The following is a 21,301-nucleotide window of genomic DNA, read 5'->3' on the forward strand; positions in this document are numbered from 1 at the left end:
GATATGTTAGATCAGGTGCAGTTCTGAGATTAGAGAAGCAGATGTATTTAATAATCCCTTGACGTGTGCAGCGTCGTAGCATTTCAGAGTACCTTGACATTCCTTTCTGCTTGAAACGTGAGCAACTGTTTTCCTTGGGGTCTGAGGACAGACAATGGAAGTGTCCAGACTTCCAGGAATCTCTGCGCAGGGACCGTGGGGGGAGTCCTGGGGCAGGCTTGTACTTGCTTGTGAAAGCCTATTTTTTTCCAGTTTCAAATTCAGTGGTATCATCTTCATTGCCTAAAATTGACTATGGACATGCGTGGCGTAGTGGTAGACAAGTACTTCAGGTCAGGGGTTTTTGGACAGCCACTTTTTAAGCACTGCCAGCACACTGTCCGTCTAGCAGAGAGGTAGATGTCAGCCTCGGAGGTTGAGAGCTGGCAGAACCTGGCAAACTGGGAAGCCCTCTCTGATCAGGGGAGACAGAGATCCTGTCTAAGAAAAGGGGAAGAGATGGCCTCAGGCAGGTCCTTCTGGCTTAGGGCAAAGTGTGTTTGGAGGTGTGCATTGTCCAAGCTGTTTCCTTTCCTCCATCCAGCTTGGGGTCGCAGGGAGAGGACGGTGTGCTCACTGCTGAGCACAAGTGACTCAGAGGATTTCCCAGGGCCCTGGGGTTTCCTTAACCCCTTGTTGGGGATGTGACCTGGCCAGTGGATCATTAAATGCATTGGCAGTGACTATTGCAAATAGCTGGTCGATAGTTAGATCACTTTGGCTGTTCATTACTCCATTATTTGCTGGGGCCTCTGCATGGAGGAGTATTGATAGTGAGATGGCGGGCCAGTTAATTACTGTATCGAAACGAGGTTCCCTTACATCCTCTGCTCAGCTGCAGGAAACATCAGTGGAGGGGAAATTGGGGTGGGGTAACAGGCTAGGGTATGGCTGTGTCCTCCAGTTCTTGCCCCGAAAGGGAAGGTAGGGTCCAGTACAGTTTCCTAGCACTTTAACAGGCTAGATTTCCCAGGCGTAGGGCGTGCAAAGAACTGGGGTCCCTGAATTTCTCCCACCCCTGCTCCTTAACATCTGTAGCCCTAGAAGGACTGTCTACTCCCTGTTCCTACTGGGTGACCTGAGTGAGGAACCCTCCCCAAGGACTTTCAGGACCTCAGCGTTCCCTTTTGAGACATTTATGAAGGCAAGGATCCTGGGCTTTGGGAAAGTTAAGGATAGTGAGGCAGGGGTTAAGGATGGTGGGCAGCACACTCTCGTAGCCCCTAGACACACTTGGCTGTTCACATCCGGCACAGTGACATGCAGCAAAGAGCACAGCACCCCATTGCAGTAGCCACATTTGTGGCTGTATGTAGCCGGTAGCTGCCATGTTAGATGATGTGTCCATCATGTTGGAAGTTGTGTTGGAGAACGCTGGACTGGAGAGATGAGACTCTCTGACATGTCCGAGGGTGGCCCAAGGCCCTCACTGTCCTCTCCCTTTGTCCTCACTCTCCTCTGCCCTGTCCACCCCCTCCCTAGGTGAGAAGCCCTTTGAGTGCAAGCTGTGCCACCAGCGCTCCCGGGACTACTCGGCCATGATCAAGCACCTGAGAACACACAATGGCGCCTCGCCCTACCAGTGCACCATCTGCACGGAGTACTGCCCCAGCCTGTCCTCCATGCAGAAGCACATGAAGGGCCACAAGCCCGAGGAGATCCCGCCCGACTGGAGGATAGAGAAGACGTACCTCTACCTGTGCTACGTGTGACGGGAGCGAGAGCCAGGAAAGACAAGTCAGAGCGAGACGAAGTCGAGGGAGGACTGTGCAAAGGAAAAAAACGATAAAAAGAGAAAAAGAAAAGAAAAAGAAAATGAGAGAGAAGGGAAAGGAAACCTCATCACTATTTGGCGTTTGATTCTCTCTAGGGCTCTGGGTGACCTGGATACCAAGCCACTGTCCTTTCCCAGGGGGCCTCTGCCCTCCGTGGAGGCTGGAGGCTCGCTTGGTTTTCAGGGGGTGTTAGAGGTGGTTTCATTCACTTCCATGGTGGCATATTTTTCTCCTCCCTCCACCCAAACCCTCCATCTGTGTCTAAAATCAGGGCTGGGAAGCGCATGGGAAAACCTGGTCAGAGCCACCTTCTGGCATTGTCCCCCGTCGCCTCCTCAGAAGATGGAGGGAGGGGAGCAGAGGGGCCCAGAGGGTGGGGGCCCCTGGTAATGCTGGCCCAGATGGTGGGGGGCCCCTGGTAAGGCAGCTCCTGTGTTCTGGGGGCTGAGAAGGCTCTCTCCTCACCACTCTGTTGCTTTCCTGTGCCCTGCCACATTGGGCGCCCCTCAAGGTCTCTGAGAGCCTCCTAGGTCTCCCCCGGCTTGCTCCCTTTGGCTGCTGCCCTCCAGGATTTAGGAGCTCCCAGCCCCTTAGAGATCTGGGCAGTGTCTCCTTCCTGCTCTGGTTCCTCATGGGACAGCTGCGACCTGCTCCAGAGCCACTTCCTCCCCTTGGCTTTTTGAGTACTTAGAACAAAATACATTGGGTATCTACCTGGGCCATCCCCCACCTTGATCGAGATTCCTGATGAGCTGTTTCTGCTTCCAAAATGGAAAAACATGACACCTAAATATGTTCCATCCCACCAGCCAAACAAACACAGACTCCTACAACCTTTAGTCCCCAGGGGAAGGGATCCGTGAAAGGGCTCCTCATCCAAGGGAGAGATACAGATAGCCTTTGCAGAGGTGCCCACATCCGGAGGAGGGAACAGACACCCGCCCCCAGCCCAGGGAGGGGGAGCTGGCCAGGGGAGGAACTTGCTGTCATGCTGGGGACCCTTTCAAGTGCAGGGCTTAGGGAACCCCAGACCCCGTGAGCCCAGCAGGAGAGCCGAGGCCCAGGCAGCAGCCCTACAGGGTTGCTGGCTCACAGGTGCCTGGTCCACAGCGGGGAGGAGGAAGAAACTGAAAGCGCTTTGGCCTTGTGTGTGTCTTGCTTATTTTCTGTGTCCTCTGTTAGCACATTGTACTTGAATTACCTCAGTTTTTTTTGTGACCTCATGAGCTTTTTAACCCTATTATCTTTTTTTTTTTTTTTGGTAAGGGGTTGGAGGAATGGGGAGGGTATTCTCTTTTGTGTTTTGTGTAAATTAATAGCTAGCTTTGGATGTCAGCTGGCCAAGGCCCCGCCATCACCCTGGTCACCAGCCTCCTGGCTGCACGTTGCTGGCAGGAGTGTAATACTCAGGATTTATGTATGAGGGCCAGGGAGGCTGGGGGTGGGTCAGGGGGACGGTGTTAGGGTCTCACTGCCTCCCCAGGGCACGCAGAAGTCACTGTTGGTTCTGTCCAGAGCTCAAACCGTCTGCGCCCAGCATGAGTTCAGCCTGACTGAAAGATGCTAGAGCCCACCCACCGTCCTCACAGCTCGTGGGTCATTCAGGCTGGGGGCCGAAGTGGCTGGATCCCTGTAGACTCCGTGGTCCCGCTTCTGTGTGCACGGTCATTGCCAAAAGCAGTGTAAGCAGTGTATGGCGGGTTGGGGTGGCCCAGCCTTGGTTTTGTTGTGTTGGGGGGGGTTATTTTTCTTAAAGCTACCTCTTATGTTTGTTCACTTACTCTTCTGTTCTCGTGTCTCCCCTCTACCGCTCTGCTCCCTAATCCCACCCGCCTCTCGATTTTTGGAAAGCACATTTGTAATACTTGTGTTGGCTTTGGGATGGGCCCTGTGTTTCATCTCATGGTTTATGTGTAAGAGCTGTTTTTTTTTTTCCTCTTTCCTTTTTCTCTCTCAGAAGGTTGCGGCTGCAGTGTGATCTTAGGTTTTTAAGAGGTGGCGAAGGGAAGCGGTTTTGGAGAGAAAGGTTGCGAGGTGTCCGGGGAAGTCAGAGGGATGGTGCTGCTGTGATCACCCCCTGCCCCCCATCCCCACCCCCTTCCCTCCTTCCATCTTGTCCACCAAATCTGAAGGCCTTAAAAAGTGTGTGTTAGGGGAATGTGGATTGGGCGTGTGGTATCACTAGACTGTGGATTCGGGGTGATAAAGTCAAGAGGATACTAATTTGCAACTATAATAATGACAGTGCTTTGGAAAGGAAAAAGTTAAACTTGAAATTTGCGATTAGAGCAGTTGTCATGTTCATAATGTGAAAAGCGCAAACTCTTCGGGGCGGAGGCGGTAAAGACCCACGATGCACTTCTGCCCCCAGTCAGTCAGGGGATCGGAAATACCAGAAACAGCATTTTAACAGCAAGACGTCGTTCAACACTGGTGGGGAAGGGGGGAAAGATCAAACTACTCCATAGAACTAGCTGGCCCCTCGCTCCCCCACCCTGCCTCCTCAGCCTGGTCCCCTCATTCATAAAAGCTGAGAGGGCTGAATTACTCTTTACAAATTGTAATATTTTTGTAGTGTTTGTTAGTTCCTCTGTCAGTTCTACAGGACCTTGCCCTTTCCTTTTGTAATGTGAATAGGAAAACAAAAGAAAAAAACAACAAAAAAAATCACCACCATCGCAACCAACAACAAGTTATCCCTTTGTACGTGTGTACATGTGCGCGTGTGCTCCATGTGTGTGGTGGTGTGTTAAATCATGAGGTATTTTGTAATGTGGTGTTGCGGCACTGGATGGTACTCACCCAGCACCTGCCTGGCCCACCCCGCCTGGAGGGCTCCGCAGATCCCAGTAGGGGGTGCAGGCAGCTCTTGAGGGAGACGGGGTGCCTGTGTACTTGTGATATACCCGCCAAAGCCCGGTACACCTCTGCTCCACCTTCCTGCCCTAAAAGGCAAAACTGTTCTCCAGTTGCCAAGCTTTCTGGGCCAGCAAGGGCGGGGTGGGAAGCTGCCTGGAGCGCGGGCTTGGGGAGACCAGGAGTGTGAAGGTGGCTCCCTGGCCAGAGGAGCTTGGGGTGTTTACTCCCCCACTCCTCTGCCATCTGGCCCCTCCTGCCACCAGCTGCCTGTAGCTGTGGTCCTGCAAAATCGTAGCTCGCTACTGCCTTATCCTGCACAGTCGCCCTTCTCCAGACTGGAGAGCCCCTTTCCCAGGCCAGGCTCCTACAAGTGTGTCCCTTAATGCTTTCTGTGACGTTTACCCTTGACCCATGTGCTCCTTCCCTAATTCTTCACCCATTCAAAGCCTAAAAATCCTATATGTATATAGGATAGACAAATATATATAGAGAGAGATATATATAGCAAGAGAGAGATATAAATAGTAAATATCATTGCTGCTTTGGGCTGCTTTGGAGGAGGCCACAAACACAAGGCAGGCAGATCTGGAGTGCAGGGGTGCGTTGGGAGGCTGGGGGACCCAGTGATTCAGTACAATCCAGGGGTGTAACACGGGCTTGTTGAATCCTTGTGCCTGAACCGTTTTTCCACGTTGAGAAAAAAAAAAAGACAAAAAAAACCTGCTGCATTTTTTCACAAGTGTATGGTACCTTTCTGGACGCTATGTATGGGTACGTGTGCTGTGGGAGGAGAAAGCCCCTGGGCACCTCCTTAGCAGGGGGACTTCGGACCAGTTCCCCGGCAAGCTGAAGCAGGCTGGAAGCAGGGGTGGGGGAACACGAGTCACGGGAGCGGAAGAGATGAGATCCTCTTGGTCATTTCTCCTAGGCCTGTGTGATTGCCATCTTCCCCTCCCATCTGGGCTCCTGCTTCCTCGAGCTTCTGCAGGCTTGGCCGGAGTGGTGGCACTTACATGGGGGTTTCAGCGGGGGCACTCGCTGTGGGACTAACCTACACAGTGGGACTGGCAGGTAGTGGCAGAGGCAGCGACAGCCAAGAGAGGGGTACAGGACAGACCCAGGGAGGCCGGGTCAGGGAAGGCCCCGTGGGCTTGCTGGCCAGCAGCCGCAGCCTCCCCGTGTCCCCGGCTCGCTCTGCAGACAGGGTCCCGGCCTCCCGGTGTGTATCATAGTATTCATTCACATAGTGTTATGCATGATCCTCGTAAGGTTAAGAAGCCGTGGTGGTGCGCCGTGCCATCCGCCCATATATATAAAGATAAATATATATATATGTATGTAAGTTATAGCACTGGGGGCCCTGACGCCCTGCTGGACCAAGCAAAACTAAGCCTTTTGGTTTGGGTATTATGTTGCATTTCGTTTGTGTTTGTGGCTTGTCTTACGTCGTCGTGACAGCACAAGTGCCAGTCCGATTGCTCTGTATTACAGAATAGTGTTTTTAATTCATCAATGTTCTAGTTAATGTCTACCTCAGCGCCTCCTCTTAGCCTAATTTCAGGAGGTTGCCCAATTTTGTTTCTTCAATCTTACTGGTTACTTTTTGTACAAATCAACCTGTCGGCCCTCACCTCCTTCCTCCGCTCTCTTTCCTTCCCTTTCTCCCTCTGTCCCTCTCTCCCTCCTCTCCTGGCTCCTGCCATCTCCTCTCCTCCCCTCCCACCTCTCTCCTGCTTTCCTGGTCTCTCTCCCTTTCTCTCTTGCTGGTCTCTCCTTCCTCCTTCTGCTCCCCTCCCCTCTCTGGGGCTCCCCCAACCCCCTTCCCCTGTTCCTCAAGTTGTGCTTGGCTGCTTTCTGTTCTCTCAAAGTTCACTCGAAGTTGTGCGGTCCTGGTTGCAGTATTCCGCATCTGCCTTCGTTTCGTGTAGATGGATGCGTTTCTTTGTAACTTCAGTGTTTCTGACAAGATTTAAAAGAAAAAAGGAAAAAAAAAAAAGAAAGAAAGAAAAAAAATGAATTTACCGCTGCAGGTTTTTTTCTCTCTCCATGTGTCACTAAGTGAAGTTTGTGCCTTCTATAGCAAAGAGAATATTTTTTACATCCTACTAACAGTAGATTTTTTTGTAGTGAACATTTTTTGTATTTTTATTTATAAGTCTCATAAGAAAAATAGCAATGTTCAGTTGTATACCTTGAATCTGCAGTTAGAAGAAAATAAAGTTAATTCAGTTGTCTCCAGGTCATGGTGTCCCTCCTCTTTTTAAAATGCTTGGTCTTTTCTGCTTTTTCTTGGCTGGGGAACATCACAGAGGAACTGAGATTTCTGTGTGGTGATACAGGACGTGAACGCTCGGGGTTTCCCACATTCAGCCTCATTTGTGGCTCTGCTGTGCCTGGTGTATGTAAGGTATCTAGCTCCTCCATGCATACCGGGCTCCTGACTTTGGCCTAAGAAATAGTGCTCAGTACATTAATATCACTTGATCTCAGTGCTGTGAACTGTGTGGGGCGGTCACAAAACTGCCATACACCACTTACTCTTGCCCGTGCTGGGAATCGAGGACAAAGTGGCACCCCAGCCCCATGGAGCTAACATCTGTTGGCAGGCAACTGCTTGCTGGGGACCGAGCTGCTAGTGAGGCAGAACTTAGGTCCAGACCCATTCCTGACTCAGGCTCGGTTTGTGCTGGACTCCCCAAGCCGGAGTCTCCTGTCTGGATATTTATGGAGCCATTGTCCACTTCTTCCTGGCCGCTGAACGAGGCTCAGAAATGTCTGGACATGAAGCTTCCATCCAGTCGAAGGCCCCCAGTCCTGAGGTGGCCAAGACCTACTGAGAAACAGGCTGGAACAGGTGGCTATGTGAGGATGGGGGTGGCTGGGGGCAGGGCCACGAGCTCAGCATTTCCAACAACACAGAATGAAGGTGTCCAGAGAGCTCAGCCTGCTTGGTTTCCTCCTGGCCATCTGTCTGTGAGCCATGCTGTCTTCTGTAGCCCGTTTTTTCTCATTGGGGATGGAATCTCATCCTGCTCTTCTGTAGCTGCTGACCCTTTTACTCTGTCCTGAACGTGGTGGCCAGCACCTCTCTGCCTGAGGTCATCCCAGATGCTCCCTTCACCAGGATCGTTTGTCCCCTGGCCAAGGCCTAGGAACACAAGTTGCTGCAGTGGTCACTCCCGTGGGAGCGATGCCCAGCATCAGGCCTGCCCTCCAGCATCACTGAGAGTCCCCGGAACCAGGACCACTGCCCTGGTCCTTTGTCCACCCCGTGCTGCAGCCTGCAGGGAGACCTGTCGCTCTGCCTACCTGTCTGCCTGGATGGCAGCAGTCGGAAGATGACCTGCCAGCTCCTGCTCTCTAGGGCCAGGGGTTGCTGAGCTGAGGCCACCTGGGCCACCTGGAGCCCATGTTCGCTGCTGGACAGACTTCCCAGCTCCCCGGAAGTCAGCCTCTCTGCCTTTCTTCTTTTCTGTCCCCCCTTCACCCCGACCCTTATTTCTCTGGAGTTTTTGCCCTGTGTTGTTTGCCCTCTCCCTATATTTCTCCCTTTGGAAAATAATCCTTGGCCAGAAATGTATTTGTTTTGATTTGGAGCCGCCACCCCCCCCCAGCCTCCCGCCCCTCCCCCAGCCTCCCCGGCCTCGGGCCTCAGCTTTCTCTTGACAGATGGGAGGGCACTGAGCACTCCCTCTTTAAAACAACATTTAATCGCCGTTTTCTGTTCTTGGACATCAAAGCTGAGGCTTAGGCGCTGCGCTGGGGTCGCAGAGGCGCGGGCTCTGGGGGAGAGGAGGTGGCTGAATAGGGGCTGGCTGAATGGGCTTTGTGTGACCGCCGGGGTCTGCCTGCTTTACATGCTCTTTGACCCAGATATGATCTCATGGAGAAAAAGGGGCCCGAGCCCAGCCAGCCTGAGAACGCACGCTCCTCACGGCTAGCCTCCGCCCTCCTCCCTGCTGGCCACGACCGCAGCTGTCTTCTGCTCTAGCCGGGCAGTCGTGGACAGCCTTGTTCAGGACAGGGCTCGCCAGGGGGCACGCAGCTGGGGCCAGGGGAGGGGAAAGGCAGGTGCCCCCGAATCTGGGGGTGGTACAAACTCGGCCTGCGGTGTGGCCTCCCTCTTCCTGGCTGTGGGTAGGGACTTGGTCCACTGCGGCCTTAGGGGCCGTCCTTCCAGAAGTGGCGAAGCTGGAGCCCACATCCAGCCAAGGCTGCTGAAACTCCGTGCATGTGAGAAGCAGGAGCAGGTGGACCGAGGCCAAGGCTGGCTCATCCACTGCACGGTGCTGGCCTTTCTATCTGATTTCCTAGGGAGCCCCTCTTCCCCCTGACCAGGGACGGGAAGCCTAGAGAAGCTGACCTCTGTGCTTTGCTCCCACCTTTCGCTTTTCTGTCCTCCGCTTGCCGGTAGGCTGAGCGATTTTCCAAAATTGCAAACAGCATCTCGTTACTCCTTTGATCAAAGTCTCCTGTGGTCCCTCAGCTCTTGAGGGTGGAATTCAAACTCCACAGCAAGGCTCCCAAGACTGTGGGATAGCTGCTGTTCACTACCCTACGTCCCCTCTAGATGGCCCCAAGCCCAGGACTGTCCCCTACTCGTTCCTCCTGTCTGTGAACCACAGGCAGCTTCTAGGGCACAGGAGCTCTGCCTCTCCTGCCCAGCCCTCTCCGGGTCTCTATTCATGTTTTGGTCCAAGTCTCACCTGTCTTTGGTGAGGCCGCCCGAGGATGAATTCGGTGCCCCTGCCCTGCAGACCCTCCACCGTACCACTTGCCCTTGTGTATTATAATCACCTGTTTTCTTAATTATCCCACCTCTGGACTCAAGTTTCTTGAGGTCGAGAACTGTGTTCTTTATTTTTGGATTCCCAGAGCCTACCAGGCAGGCGCCTAGTGAATAATAAATGGATAAAAGAATGAATGGGAAACAGAGGGAAGAGAAACCACTTAGGGTTCGGGAACTAAGGAGGTGGCCTGATCAGGGCCAGGAGGGAACAGGAAGAAGGAAGTGGTCACGTGACCACCTAGGCACTGCCAGGAGACTGGCATGGACAGGTAGGGGCCTCTGCTTCCCCACACCTGTCCTTCTGCACCTGAACTGGGTTTGCCGTGTGCCCCAGAGGAAGCAGCAGCAAGCTCAGCGCTGTGACACTCACGGTCGGCACCCATTTGGGCATCTCTGAGGGGGGTGCGGGTGGAGATGCCTGCACCTCCATCAGGAAGGACATCGCCCCCTCTGTGCTGCTGGACCCAGGCCTGCCACTGTCCTCACTTTAGCCCCTGCCCCCTGGGAGCCAGCAGGAGGGCAGGTTCCTCTGGGCTGCCTTCCTGCTCCCCGGGGGGCCTTGGTGAAAGTGAACTCCACACATTTCAACCTGACTCCGCAGCCCCGCGGCCCCCTGCTGCGCTAATTACCCTGTAGTTCTAAACTGATTGCTGTACGCTAAGCTTAAGCCCTCCTTTATTTATTTACTGACTACATTAATAGCAAAGCGGGCTGCTTTCAGCCGCTCCCAACTGTGCTCTGGCTGCACCCTGTTCCCCTACATCTCCCAAAGAGGCAGGAGCAGACCCTGACACACAACCCTACATTTGCCACCCTGGCTGAGTCCCTGGTGCCACACGATGAGAAATACCCATTCTGGATACAACAGAGCTCCGTTTCTGTCCTGACTCTTGGACAGAAAGGGGCAGCAGCCAGAAGGCTCTTCCCATTACAGGTCACTCCGGACACTTCATTCTGACGGGGCTCCTGTGGACCGAAGTGCTGCCCCAGCCTCCTTTTACAGAGGAGTGAACTGAGGCTGTGATTCCCAGGCGGGTGTGGACCTCAGCATCTGCTCTCCTCTCCCCATGTGCCTCCCACGCCTCCCCAGTGTGACCATTTCTGTTCAGCCGAGTTCCCCACATCTGCCCCTTGCCGTGAGGGAGACATTCCTTTGCTGGGCTGAATGGACATCAGCTCTCAGCCTTTTCTGCCTCCTTCCTGTGCTCGCCCAGAATCCACTGCAAGATGAGTCAGGGGCTGGTGCCTGTCCGGCATTTTCAGTCGACTTTCCAAGTTAGACCCTACAGGGCCACTGCCAATCACGTACCTGGTGCTGTCTGGGGAGTGAGCATCCTCCGGTCCCCTGCCTGTCCTCAGATTCAGGGGCGCACAGGGGCTCATGACCGTGTCGCTATCACTACCCGAGTCTGAGTTCTGGGGAAGGGCTGTGCCCTGGCCTTGAGGCTCAGCAGCGTTTTGAAAACCAGCTGGGAGGTGGGGACAGCACAGGCACTCACAGAATCGAGCCCCTGGCTCTCCTCTGATTGGAAATAGCTCTGTGGCTCCCGCGCTGGGTACCTCTGAGGAAAAGGAAAGACAGCAAGATTTGGCAGGAAGAACTTGGGATTCACAGTAAAAAACAGAAACAACAAAACACCTGGGTTGGAGGCCAGCTCTGCGGAGCACTCTGTAGCCCTGACTGCATCTCAAAGCCTCTCTAATGTCCCGTTTTCTCAGCTGTAAAATGGGGCAATACCTGGATGCCTGTCTTCAGCACGGTTAGCCAGCTGGAGGAAGATGGGTGAATCAGATTTCTAGTCACTAGAGTGCTATAAAATGTGAGTTATAAGTGCGGGTGGGCTCAGGCTGGCCTGGAACAGGAGGACCTGGTGGCCTTGACATTCGTTCCCAGGCCACAAGCCCACGGAAGGGGCACCCAGGAGTATGGAGTCTGGAGCTAATCACAGCGGCTGCGGGCATTGCTGGGACTCTGTCACCACCTAGTGGGCAATGGTGGCAGGGGCTTTGCAGATCAGGGGATCTCGGAAGTTACTGGAACTTTGTAGCTGCCCTGGTTTCTCCCGGTCTCTGCTCCACAGGGTCTGGGTAGGATTGGGTGAGGGCAGAATGTAGAATATGGTCCACATTTGTGCGACAGAATGGACATTTAAAACTGCTTGAAGTGCAAGTCCGTGGGGGTATTTCCAGAAGTCCTGTACCAATATCTCTATCCTCTTTTTCTTCCATTATTCTTCCCACAAACAAACTATTTAAATCCCACTTTTTCCATCCTTATGAGGCTTAACTGGAATATGCAGTCAGTTCTAACCTCAGGGACACCTGGAGCATCGTCTAACACAGAAGGAAGACCAACTAGGATAAAATCCAGTGCCCCAAAAGCTTGTCTACCAAGGGCTGCAAAAGGGAGTTGAGTGCCTTGCACCAGGTCACTGAGAGCTTGCGGGTGATGGCAGGAGGCTGCGTTAAGATGCTTCCTGGAATCCCCAATTTCCTGCTAGCCCGGGATGGAACAGTGCCAAAGTTGTCATCCACCTTGAAGGAGGTCTGTCCTTCAGGTGGTGAGCGAGCCTGGTGGCTGCTCTAAGCCTCCCACTGCCCCCCTCATTTGGGTAAGGCCTCCGTTTCACCCCTGGGCACTTGGGTCTACAGATCGCTTGAGTGGATGTGGCCATAAGGTGGCAGATCTCTGTCTTTTGGCATCTGCAGCCATCCTAGGGGAAATCAGCTAGCTGGCTTCAAAGACCCCTCCGACACTGTGAAACTCCTCAGAGAAAAGCCTACCCTGGCTCCACGTCACCTGTTAGCATTTTTAAAAACAAGCAGCAAGCATTTCACTTTTTTTCCTCCACTCCAGTGAGATCTTCGGCGTAGAGTGAGCTTCTGGTGACACCAGGTGGACAAAAGGGGAAATTCATGTGTGATCACTGGACTAAGGGCAACCTGAGGAAAAGGTCTTGCTTCCTAACACACCCCCCTAGGAAGGAAAGGATGTGCAAATTGGCAGCAGAGCTGGCAGCTGTGGTGCATCCTCAAATCCCAGAAGGACTGAGGGAGACTGAGGCAGAAGGGTTGCAAGTTTGAGCCCTGCCAGGGAAAGTCAGAGAGACCTTGTCTCAAAATGAAAAGAGCTAGGAATATAGCTCAGTGGTTGAGCGCTGCTGGATAGTGTTTAAAAAGCGGGTTGGGGTGACAAATGGAACCTCATAGGCCTCACTGGATGACTACTGACTCTCAGAAATCTTTTGCAGACCAGAGTTTGTTCTTAAGCCCTTATTCCACGCATGGCTACTTGACCTTTCCTTTCCTTTGCCCCAGGGCAGCTGGCAGCAGGCTGAAAATTTTAAATTAGATTTCTCTGAAGTCTCAGGGATCATAAAAGAAAGAAGCACCACGATCCATATACAAGGGACCACCTGGGTCATAATCACCATAATGATAGTCTCCCGTATCATGCTTCCCTGGCTGGTTCTCTGTTTTCAGAACATGGGAGCCATATTTTTTTGTTTGTTTGTTTTTGGTTTTTCTTTTTTGAGATAGGGTCTTGGTACACAGTTCACGCTAGCCCCGAACTCACTATGTAGCCCAGGCTGACCTCAGACTTGTGGTGATCCTCCTGCTTCAGCCTCCTGAGTGCGGGGATCACAGGTATACTGCAACCATGCCCTGCTCTGGGAGGCATCATTAATCCCTGATACCACAAACCAGGCAGGGCTAGGCCCACAGTGATGAAGGACTCCCATGTCTGGTATTGACAGGTGACATGCTCATCCCACTGTCAAAATCTGACTCCTCCTGGTGGGGCCTGGATCTTACCCTGTTTTTCTGAGTTCTTAGGTATGCTTTTCTCTTTTCTCCCCACCTCCATTTATCCCCACCTACCTGATCATTCCCATAAGCCGATAAACATTTTCCATTTTAGCAAACGTTTCCTTGATCCTGCATCCCTTTAGCTGCCACCCAAAGTGCCCTTTTCCTTTGGATAGCAAAACTTTATAGGAAGCTGCCTATGGATACATTTTCTGTTCTACTTACAAGAGCTTGAGTGACATTTGGCCTTTTACCCCATTAAAATCACCTTGTCAAGGTCCCCAGTGGCTCCACCTTGTAAACTGCAATAACAACTTTGCTGACTTCACCTTGCCTTCTCTCCAGAGGCTTTCTACGTACCTGGGGTCTGTTGGCAATGCTCTCCTAGTTTCCCCGCAGATCACTCTGCAGCTTCTTTTTGTTTGTCTGGGGTTTTTTGCTTTTTTGAGACAGGATCTTCTGTGTAGTTCAGCCTAGCCTTGAACCCATGATGTAGCCCAGCTGACCTAGAACTCTCAGCAACTCTCTTGCCTCAGCCTCTTGATTGCTGGGATCCCAGGCACGCATCACCAGGGACAGCTGCTTCTCGGTCTCCTTGAATGATTCCTTCAACTTCCTCTGCTAGAACTTTGCATATGAAATTACCTCTCAAGGGTTCCTTGACCCGTTAGGTCGCCTGTCCTGCATCTTCTCCCATGTCTCATCTGCTTCTGTCACTTTTCTTATGTGCCAGTGACTCCCAAATTTGTAGCTCCTGTTCTGCATGTTCCACCAAGTCCCATATTCAACTGCATAGTTTATGATTCAGCTTTTCTTTTGCTGGGACAAAATACCAGGTACCTGCAATTTCAAGGAGTGGTTTATTGACTTATGGTTTTGGAGGGTTCAGCCCATGGTCAGCTGACTTCAAGGCCACATCATGGCAGAGACACACAGTAGAGGAAAGTTTCACCTCATGGTGGCTGGAAGCAGAGGGACAGGGGGAGATCCAGAGAGAGCAGAAAAATGTATGGGGTGAAGAATCTGTTCTTTCAGGTCATGTTTCTCAGTGACACACCTCCTCCAAAAAAGTCTCTACCTGACAACAGCACACTCAGCTATAATTCATCAATGGGTTAATCTGCTGATGACTGTAGTACCTCCTGGATCTAATTGCTTTGTGAAAGCCCCACCTGTAAAGACATGAGGTTTTGGGGGAACATTTTATGTTTAAGCCATTGCAGTGTACATGTACATGTACATGTACAGTGAAATGTACATGAAGGGTACATTTCAGTGTCTAACATGCATCTAAAATTTAACTTTTGTCTACACAAAACTCATGCTTATCTCTTCCACTGGCTCTATAGGACAGTGCTCCCTGATGTAACAAAAGCATAAAAATACACACGGCTCGATTGTAATAGAAGTTTAAGTGTCCAGGGTGAGAGTCTGTGTTTTGTAGCTGGCTTTCTCTACACCCTCAGGATCCACCATCCACTGCTTTGGATAATACTCAGTCTCAGCCACATCTGGTTACAGGCAGGGCTGGAAAATATATTCTTCCTGTGTTGGGAGGAAGGAGAGATTGGTTTTTGGTGAAGAGCTAGCAGTCTCTGCTACAATCTGTCTTCTGGTCATTACATGTTTATACTCTTCCTCCTATATACGCAATATACTTATCTCCAAAGCAGGGGTGGGGTGGGGGCCAGATCCCATCCACTTTTGCAAATATTTTAAAGTTCAGGATCCCTGGGTGCCATGTAGCTCTCTCCATCAAATCTGGTCACGAGTCCTCATAGAAAAGCAAACCTGTGGGCCAAAAGCCAGTTGTCTGATCCTAGCTCCCACCCCCTGGGCAATATACCAAAGAGGCAACTGTCCTGCTATGCATTGTCAGAACATTTTAGTAAGAGCACTTTGCGCAGTGACTAATCTTCTCTCCCTTCTTGGTACAAGGCAGAGTTACATTTTCCCTGTAGTTAGATGTGACCAGCTGCCTGCTAACAACTAAACCCAAACAGGAACGCTCGGCATCAGCATTAGGCAGGGCTTTCAAAGGCAGGTACGCCCTGCATTTACTCCTTAGGCAGCTGTCCTGGTCATTGTCCTGTCCCTCTACCTGACAGCCACAGTTGAAAGGAGGAGAGGTTGGTTTGGCTCACAGTTTCAGTCCGTAGTCAGCTGGCTGGTGGCAGAGGGGGAAAGGCCGAGGAAAGGTGCTCAGCACGTGGCAGCCAGGAAGCCGGGAGTGAAGGGGGCAAGAAACTGGGGACAAGAATGCGTTCTTCTGGGTCACACGCCTGTGAGCGCCCTCCAACCAGGCTCCCCCTCTGTGGTAGTCAGGGGTTGAGAGGAGAACAATTAGCATCAGGACACAGAATTTTGCTATTATTTTATGATGGTCACCCTGAGTTAACACAAGAGAGTGCAGGAAATCTGTCCACAAGGCTAAAGACCTGGAATATTCAGCCAATGGCCTGAATCCCACAGCAATGTCCTGCAGGAGTCCAGCTGAAGACCCGGAGCTCATGACAGGGCCTCCCATAAGTCCAACTGGAGGTGTACAGCCCACGAGAAAGACTCATGCCAGTGTCTTTTACAGATCTGTGCTGGGAAGGCCCAAAGGTCAGCAGCAGAAGCTAGAAAGTCTATGCCAGCGGGGCGAAGGAGCTGTGCTGTTAGGCTGAGGGTTCTACACTGGAGCTGAGAAGTCACACACAAAACAAGAACCAGGGCTGCTCTGAAAAGCACCACAGCCATCCTCAGCAACATGGAGGCCCAGAGTTCCTCTGACGATAAGCACAGTCAAGTACATGCCAGAAAGCCAGCATGATGAGTTTGTCCTAGAGATTAAGTGGCACATGTCTTCCCCTCCAGAGCCAGAAAATAAGGCTCGATGTAAGGGCCAGAGCTCCCCAAAGTGAACCACAGCCACTCTCACCAACAAAGTCCCAAGCTCCTCTGATGACAGTGATCAAACTCGCACTGGGGAAGCTGGTCATGACGAGCTCCTCCAGGAGAACCAACGGCTCAAACAGCAACACACAGGAGAACCCACAATGCCTAACTCGTCTTCTCCATGTCTCTATTTATGCTGGCAACTTTCCTCAGGTGGAACATCTCCGCTCAGCCCCATGGTGATTTAATCCTGCTGTCGTTAAGTTGACCCCCAGTTTTTAATCCCTAACAATCTCCTAACAGCAGGCCCAGCCGCTGAACTTATCAATGGACGAATCCACTGGTAAGTAGAGGTTTCCCCAAGATCCACCTTCCACACACATGAAAATTTCAGGGGACATTTTAGATCTAAATTGTAATAGCCACCTTAACAAAACACCATAAACATAAACAAAAATAACTGATGTAACTTAAACCAACACACATGTATTTTCTCACAGTTATGGAGGCCAGAAATCCACATGGAAGCTATACCCTCACTCTGGGAGCTTTGGGAAAAAATCTTCAAACTTGTAGTGTCTCTTGGCATTCTTTAGGTTGTGGCAGCATAATTCCCACCTCTACCTTATCATTACATGACTTTTGTCCCTGTGTGTCCTTTTCTGTCTTATGAGGATACTATTATTGGATTCAAGGCTCACCTTAATTCAAGATAATTTCATCTTAATCCTTGATTGAAATTACATCTGCAAAGGCACCTTTTCCAAATAAGGTCACATTCTAAGGTTCCTGGTAGACATGAAGGGCGATGCTATAACCCCGTTCACAATAAATATTTTCTTCCTGCAATGAGACGAAGGAGCAGACAGAAACTCTACGCAAAGGCGCCCCTCTAGTTCACAGGGCTGAGTAAGACCTCCTGTCCTGGCGGTGGAGAACACTCCTGTTAGACCCTAAGCTCCGGTGAGCACTGTTCTCTCAAGCCCTTGGCTCTACACCTGAGAGATTATTCCTCGGCTGTCATCACACTGGCCATTGGCACTGGCCCTGGGGCTGAGTCTCCCCTGGTGCTCCACAACTGAGGCAGGCTGATGCCCGCCTGTGCCCTTTTGAGAGAGGAGTGTGGACTCAAGTTCCAATAGCAGATCCTGTTTCAGGGCACATTCATGGTGTTTTCATAATACAGTTTTTTTTCAAAAACAGTTTCTGGCTTTATTTGCTTCCAGCCCATTCCTGATGTCAGAAACCACGCCTAAGTTTCTTTGTTAGACACAGTTGTCAAACCTGCTATTATTATCATCGTTATTTATTAATTTTTCTTTTGCACCCTCAAGTATCTTTGTCAGCTAGCTTCCCAATCACTGTATCAGGGCCCTCTGCGTCAGGGTGGGTGCAAAAGACAACATTTTTAATGTGACTTTGACATAGGACTAAGTCTCTATGAGAGAATTTTCAATAACAACTTACTGTTTGCTTATTTGGAGCTGGGGTTTGACCCCAGGACTCATGCACACCTGAGCTATGCCCACAATTTCATGAGTCTTTACTGCTTGAAGACTTTCTAGTCTTATTTTTTTGTAATTTGGGATCTAGGATCTGTTTTCCTATACCTAAGAAAACACAAATATCTGGGTTCTCTCTATGTTATTCCCTTTTTAAATTTTTTTGAAAAACTTTCAGATATTATCTGTACTCATTTCTTAATAGTATCTTGATAAAAAATGGAGGAGCTGTTCATAGATATTAATACTGTGGTTCTTTTCCCTTATAGTTACAGGATTGATCTATACTTGGTTTGATCTGTCTATCAAGTTTCTCACGGTAAGAATTTTACTAAGTGTTTTGCGCCTGCGCACCACAGGATTCCACCTTGCTAACCTGCCATTACCTCTTTTCTTGCTGCCTGCAAAGGTCCCAAGTAATCTGGCCACTTCCCACCTTCCTGAGCCACCTCCTTCTTCTTCGCTTCCTCCCTGAACCTAGCTTTGCTGCCTTCCATCTGTTTGGAACAGGGTGGACCTTTGCACATGCCTCTCCCTCTGCCAAGAGCTCTCTGCCCCCACAAATCTCTGCACGGCTGCCTCTTTCGCATGCTGTCCAGGCCCCGGCTCACATATTGTTGATTCTGATCTTTTTCTGACCATTCCATCTCAAGCTTGTTTTTCACAGCCTCTGCCACCATCTGGTATCATCTTCTGTATGTATTTAGAGTCCTGCTGGCCTCCGTGTGGTAGACTGTGTTTGCCACCCAAGTGTGGTAGCCAATGCTGATCCTTACATAATGCACATTGTGTACAAGATACTGTTTTGGTTATTTATGAAAACAATTTTTTTTTGTACCAGCGGTCAAACTTATGACCCAGTGCTTGCCAGGCAGGCGCTTATGCCGCTGAGCTAAATCCCTGGCCCCCGAAAACATTTTAAATAAACATTTCAAAGATACACAAAAATAAAGAGAACAGTATAGTGAACCTTTCATAAAACCCAGAAACCAGATTCAGTCTTACCCAGATCTTGTCACACTGCCTCCCTTCCCCTTTTTTCTTCCTGTCATTTGTCTTTTCTTTATTTTTATTAAATTTTTTTAAAACACCCAGACATCATGTCATTTCATCTCCAAATACTTCCATGGATTCATTTTTAAAAAGGAGCTGTTCTTATGTAACTCACTGGCATTTATACACCTAGAACATTAAGGTGGACTCTTCTGTGTCATCACTCAGTCTACATTCATAGTCTGCTGACTGGTTTAAAAACAACTTTTAACATTTGGTTTGTTAGAATTAGGATCCTGACTGCACCTGTTTGTTGTTTCTCGGAAGTCTTGTTTTCCTCGTGCTGTTGGCTTGTCAAGCACAGGTGCGAGATGCTGAGGGTCTGAATTAGGGCTGGAGGCGGGGCAATGATCTGGAGCAACCCTGGGGAGAACAGTTGTTCACCGAGCTTCGGCCAGCAGAATAGGCCCATCACTGGCTTCCGTGAGACACTCAGGAGCTTCAAGATCAACGGTGGCTTCACTTTCTCTAAAGGGTCTAGTCAGATGGCTGAACCCAACCTCACTGAGCATTGAATTGTGCCTTTCCCTGCCTTCTCCCTGCTGGGCAAAACATCTGAACGGTTCCCCCACTCATTCACAATCTTTATCCAGCATCCTCTGGAGCTTGACAAGCAATGGTCAGTTCCCCTGTAATGCACTTACCATGGCTCCTAGATCATCCATACACAAAAGGTCGTGGAATTTTTTTCTGCTAGTTTAAAAAAAACCTCAGATTTAACTGGTTCTCTAGCACAGAGCTTCTGACTCCCCATCTGTGGACTTGACACCTGGGAATCTGTGTTTTAAAACAATTTACTAGGTGATCCTGATGCAGTTAATTCACAGACCTACCTCAGAAATCTCGTAGCATACACCAGTGATGAGTCCTAAGATGAAACGTGTAAAGTGATTTCTGCCATCAGGTCCCAATCCCTCTGGACTCAGCCATCTCCCAACTTGTTGTTTGTGTATGCTTTGTATTATTTATCCATTGTATCCATGCCCTGCTATACTACCACATGAGGTATAAACACACCAAAATAAAATTTTAGTTAATAAGTACATAAAAATAGACGTTCTGATAGCTGCTTTTTACACTGAAGTGATTTCTCTTGGATTCCCATCTGTGGACAACACCTTTGGGATCTTTTCAGCCAGTTTGCATGTGCACTGAAGAGTTTTGGTCATAAGATCCCCCTTCTCCTCTAATATTTCTCATGGCTATAAATGCTGTGTTGGAAAGTTTGCCTAATTGGCTTGGGTTGAATGTTTCCTTAGCGGTGGGCCCCAGGAACTTTCCCAAATTACTTGCTGGACAGGCAAACAGGAAACTTAAGTATGGTCCTGGTGGTCCCAAGCCTATGGGCTTCTCAGAGCACCAGGAACTCAGTTCACAGGAAGTTTCTAAGGAAGGTATTTAAGGTGCAGAGAGAGAAAAAGTGATCAGGAGCATAGGGGAGGAAGGCAGTAAATCCAGGTAAACAGGCTAGAACTTGCAATGTAAGTCAATTCAGGGCTCTATTTTTTCCCTTGTTTTTTCTGAGGCTCTATCTGTTATTTTCCATTAGTCAGACAAGATTCCTATTCTATTTGTTGTAACGCAGGTTTATTGGTGATATGTTCTTCCTGTTTTTATTTATATGAAAAGGACTTTATTTTACTCTCAATTTTGAAGAATATTCTTACTCGATATGCAATGCTGGGTGGATAAATTTTTTATTTGTTTTGTTGTGTCAACAGTTTTAAATATATTCTGCATCACATCTTGACTTCCACTGGGTCTTCCGAGGATTCAGCCTCTAATGGTGACATTGTTCCCTTGTGTGTGGTATGTCATTTCTCTCCGGCTGATTTGACAACATTCAGCAGTTTGATTATCCTGTGCCTAGATGTTAATTTCCTTTGCTTGGGGCTTAGTAGCTTCTTGGATCTGTAAGTTATTAATCTGTTGCACCAAATTTTGAGAAGTTTTTACTGTTTTGTGTTGTGTATTTTTCCCAGCCTATTCTCTCTTTTCCCTCGGGGATTCTAATTACGAATATATTAGATGGCCTTACATTTTTTCCCTACAGATTACTGTTCATTTTGTTTCAATATTTTCTCTCTCTCTTCTTCTGAGTAGATAATTTCTGGGGCTCTATCTTCGAGTTCATGGCCAATATAATGGTTCAGATCTAAAATATCCCCCAACAATCTTGTGTTCAGAAGTGGGGCCTTGTCAGAGGGAACGGGTCACTGGAAGCGTGGAAAGATGCATTCCTTTCTGACTTCTGTCCTTCCCAGCTTTCTCACTGTCACGGGGTGAGCAGTTTTCCCATGTCATACCTACTATCATGCCATTTCTGCCTTTGAGCAACTCACCACAGACTGACTCCTATGAAAATCATGAGCCAAAACAAATCCTCCTCCTTTAACTTGGTTTCCCTCCAGGCTGTATGGCTGCCATTGGCTCACGGGAGGGTGTGGGTTGGCTTCTTGGTTCTCCTCCTGACCCACAAGGCTGCCACTGGCTCATGGGAGGGCGCACCTTGGCTTTTTCTGGAGTTCACATCTTGCTACACCCTGTTTTAGGAATTGGACATGAAAACTAAGATTTAATGATTGTCCTGCTGG

General features: G+C 49.9%; 1 protein-coding gene and 1 long non-coding RNA gene across 6 annotated transcripts in view; one reads left to right on the plus strand and one right to left on the minus strand.

Moving 5' to 3' along the window:
* The window catches only part of Zbtb16 (zinc finger and BTB domain containing 16), a 175,758-nt gene extending 168,847 nt beyond the window's left edge, over positions 1 to 6,911 (plus strand). For all 4 annotated transcript variants that reach the window (XM_003472819.5, XM_013155542.3, XM_013155538.3 and 1 more), the window contains exon 7: positions 1,522 to 6,911. In XM_003472819.5, the coding sequence (XP_003472867.1) occupies positions 1,522 to 1,751 (230 nt within the window). In that variant the 3' untranslated portion in view covers positions 1,752 to 6,911. The remainder of the gene's footprint in view (positions 1 to 1,521) is intronic.
* A 4,932-nt stretch (positions 6,912 to 11,843) lies between these two features.
* The window catches only part of LOC134477610 (uncharacterized), a 38,128-nt gene continuing 28,670 nt past the window's right edge, over positions 11,844 to 21,301 (minus strand). The window contains exons 4-5 of one of the 2 annotated variants that reach the window (XR_010049643.1): positions 21,050 to 21,250; positions 11,844 to 20,633 (exon numbers count right to left, since the gene is read on the minus strand). This is a non-coding gene — a long non-coding RNA (uncharacterized LOC134477610). Of the gene's footprint in view, positions 21,251 to 21,301 lie in introns of both variants that reach the window. The other variant, XR_010049642.1, reaches the window with a different exon arrangement.

This window comes from Cavia porcellus, unplaced genomic scaffold (assembly GCF_034190915.1).
Source record: "Cavia porcellus strain 051 isolate PalLab524CR breed Dunkin Hartley unplaced genomic scaffold, mCavPor4.1 scaffold_9, whole genome shotgun sequence".
NCBI lineage: Eukaryota > Metazoa > Chordata > Mammalia > Rodentia > Caviidae > Cavia > Cavia porcellus.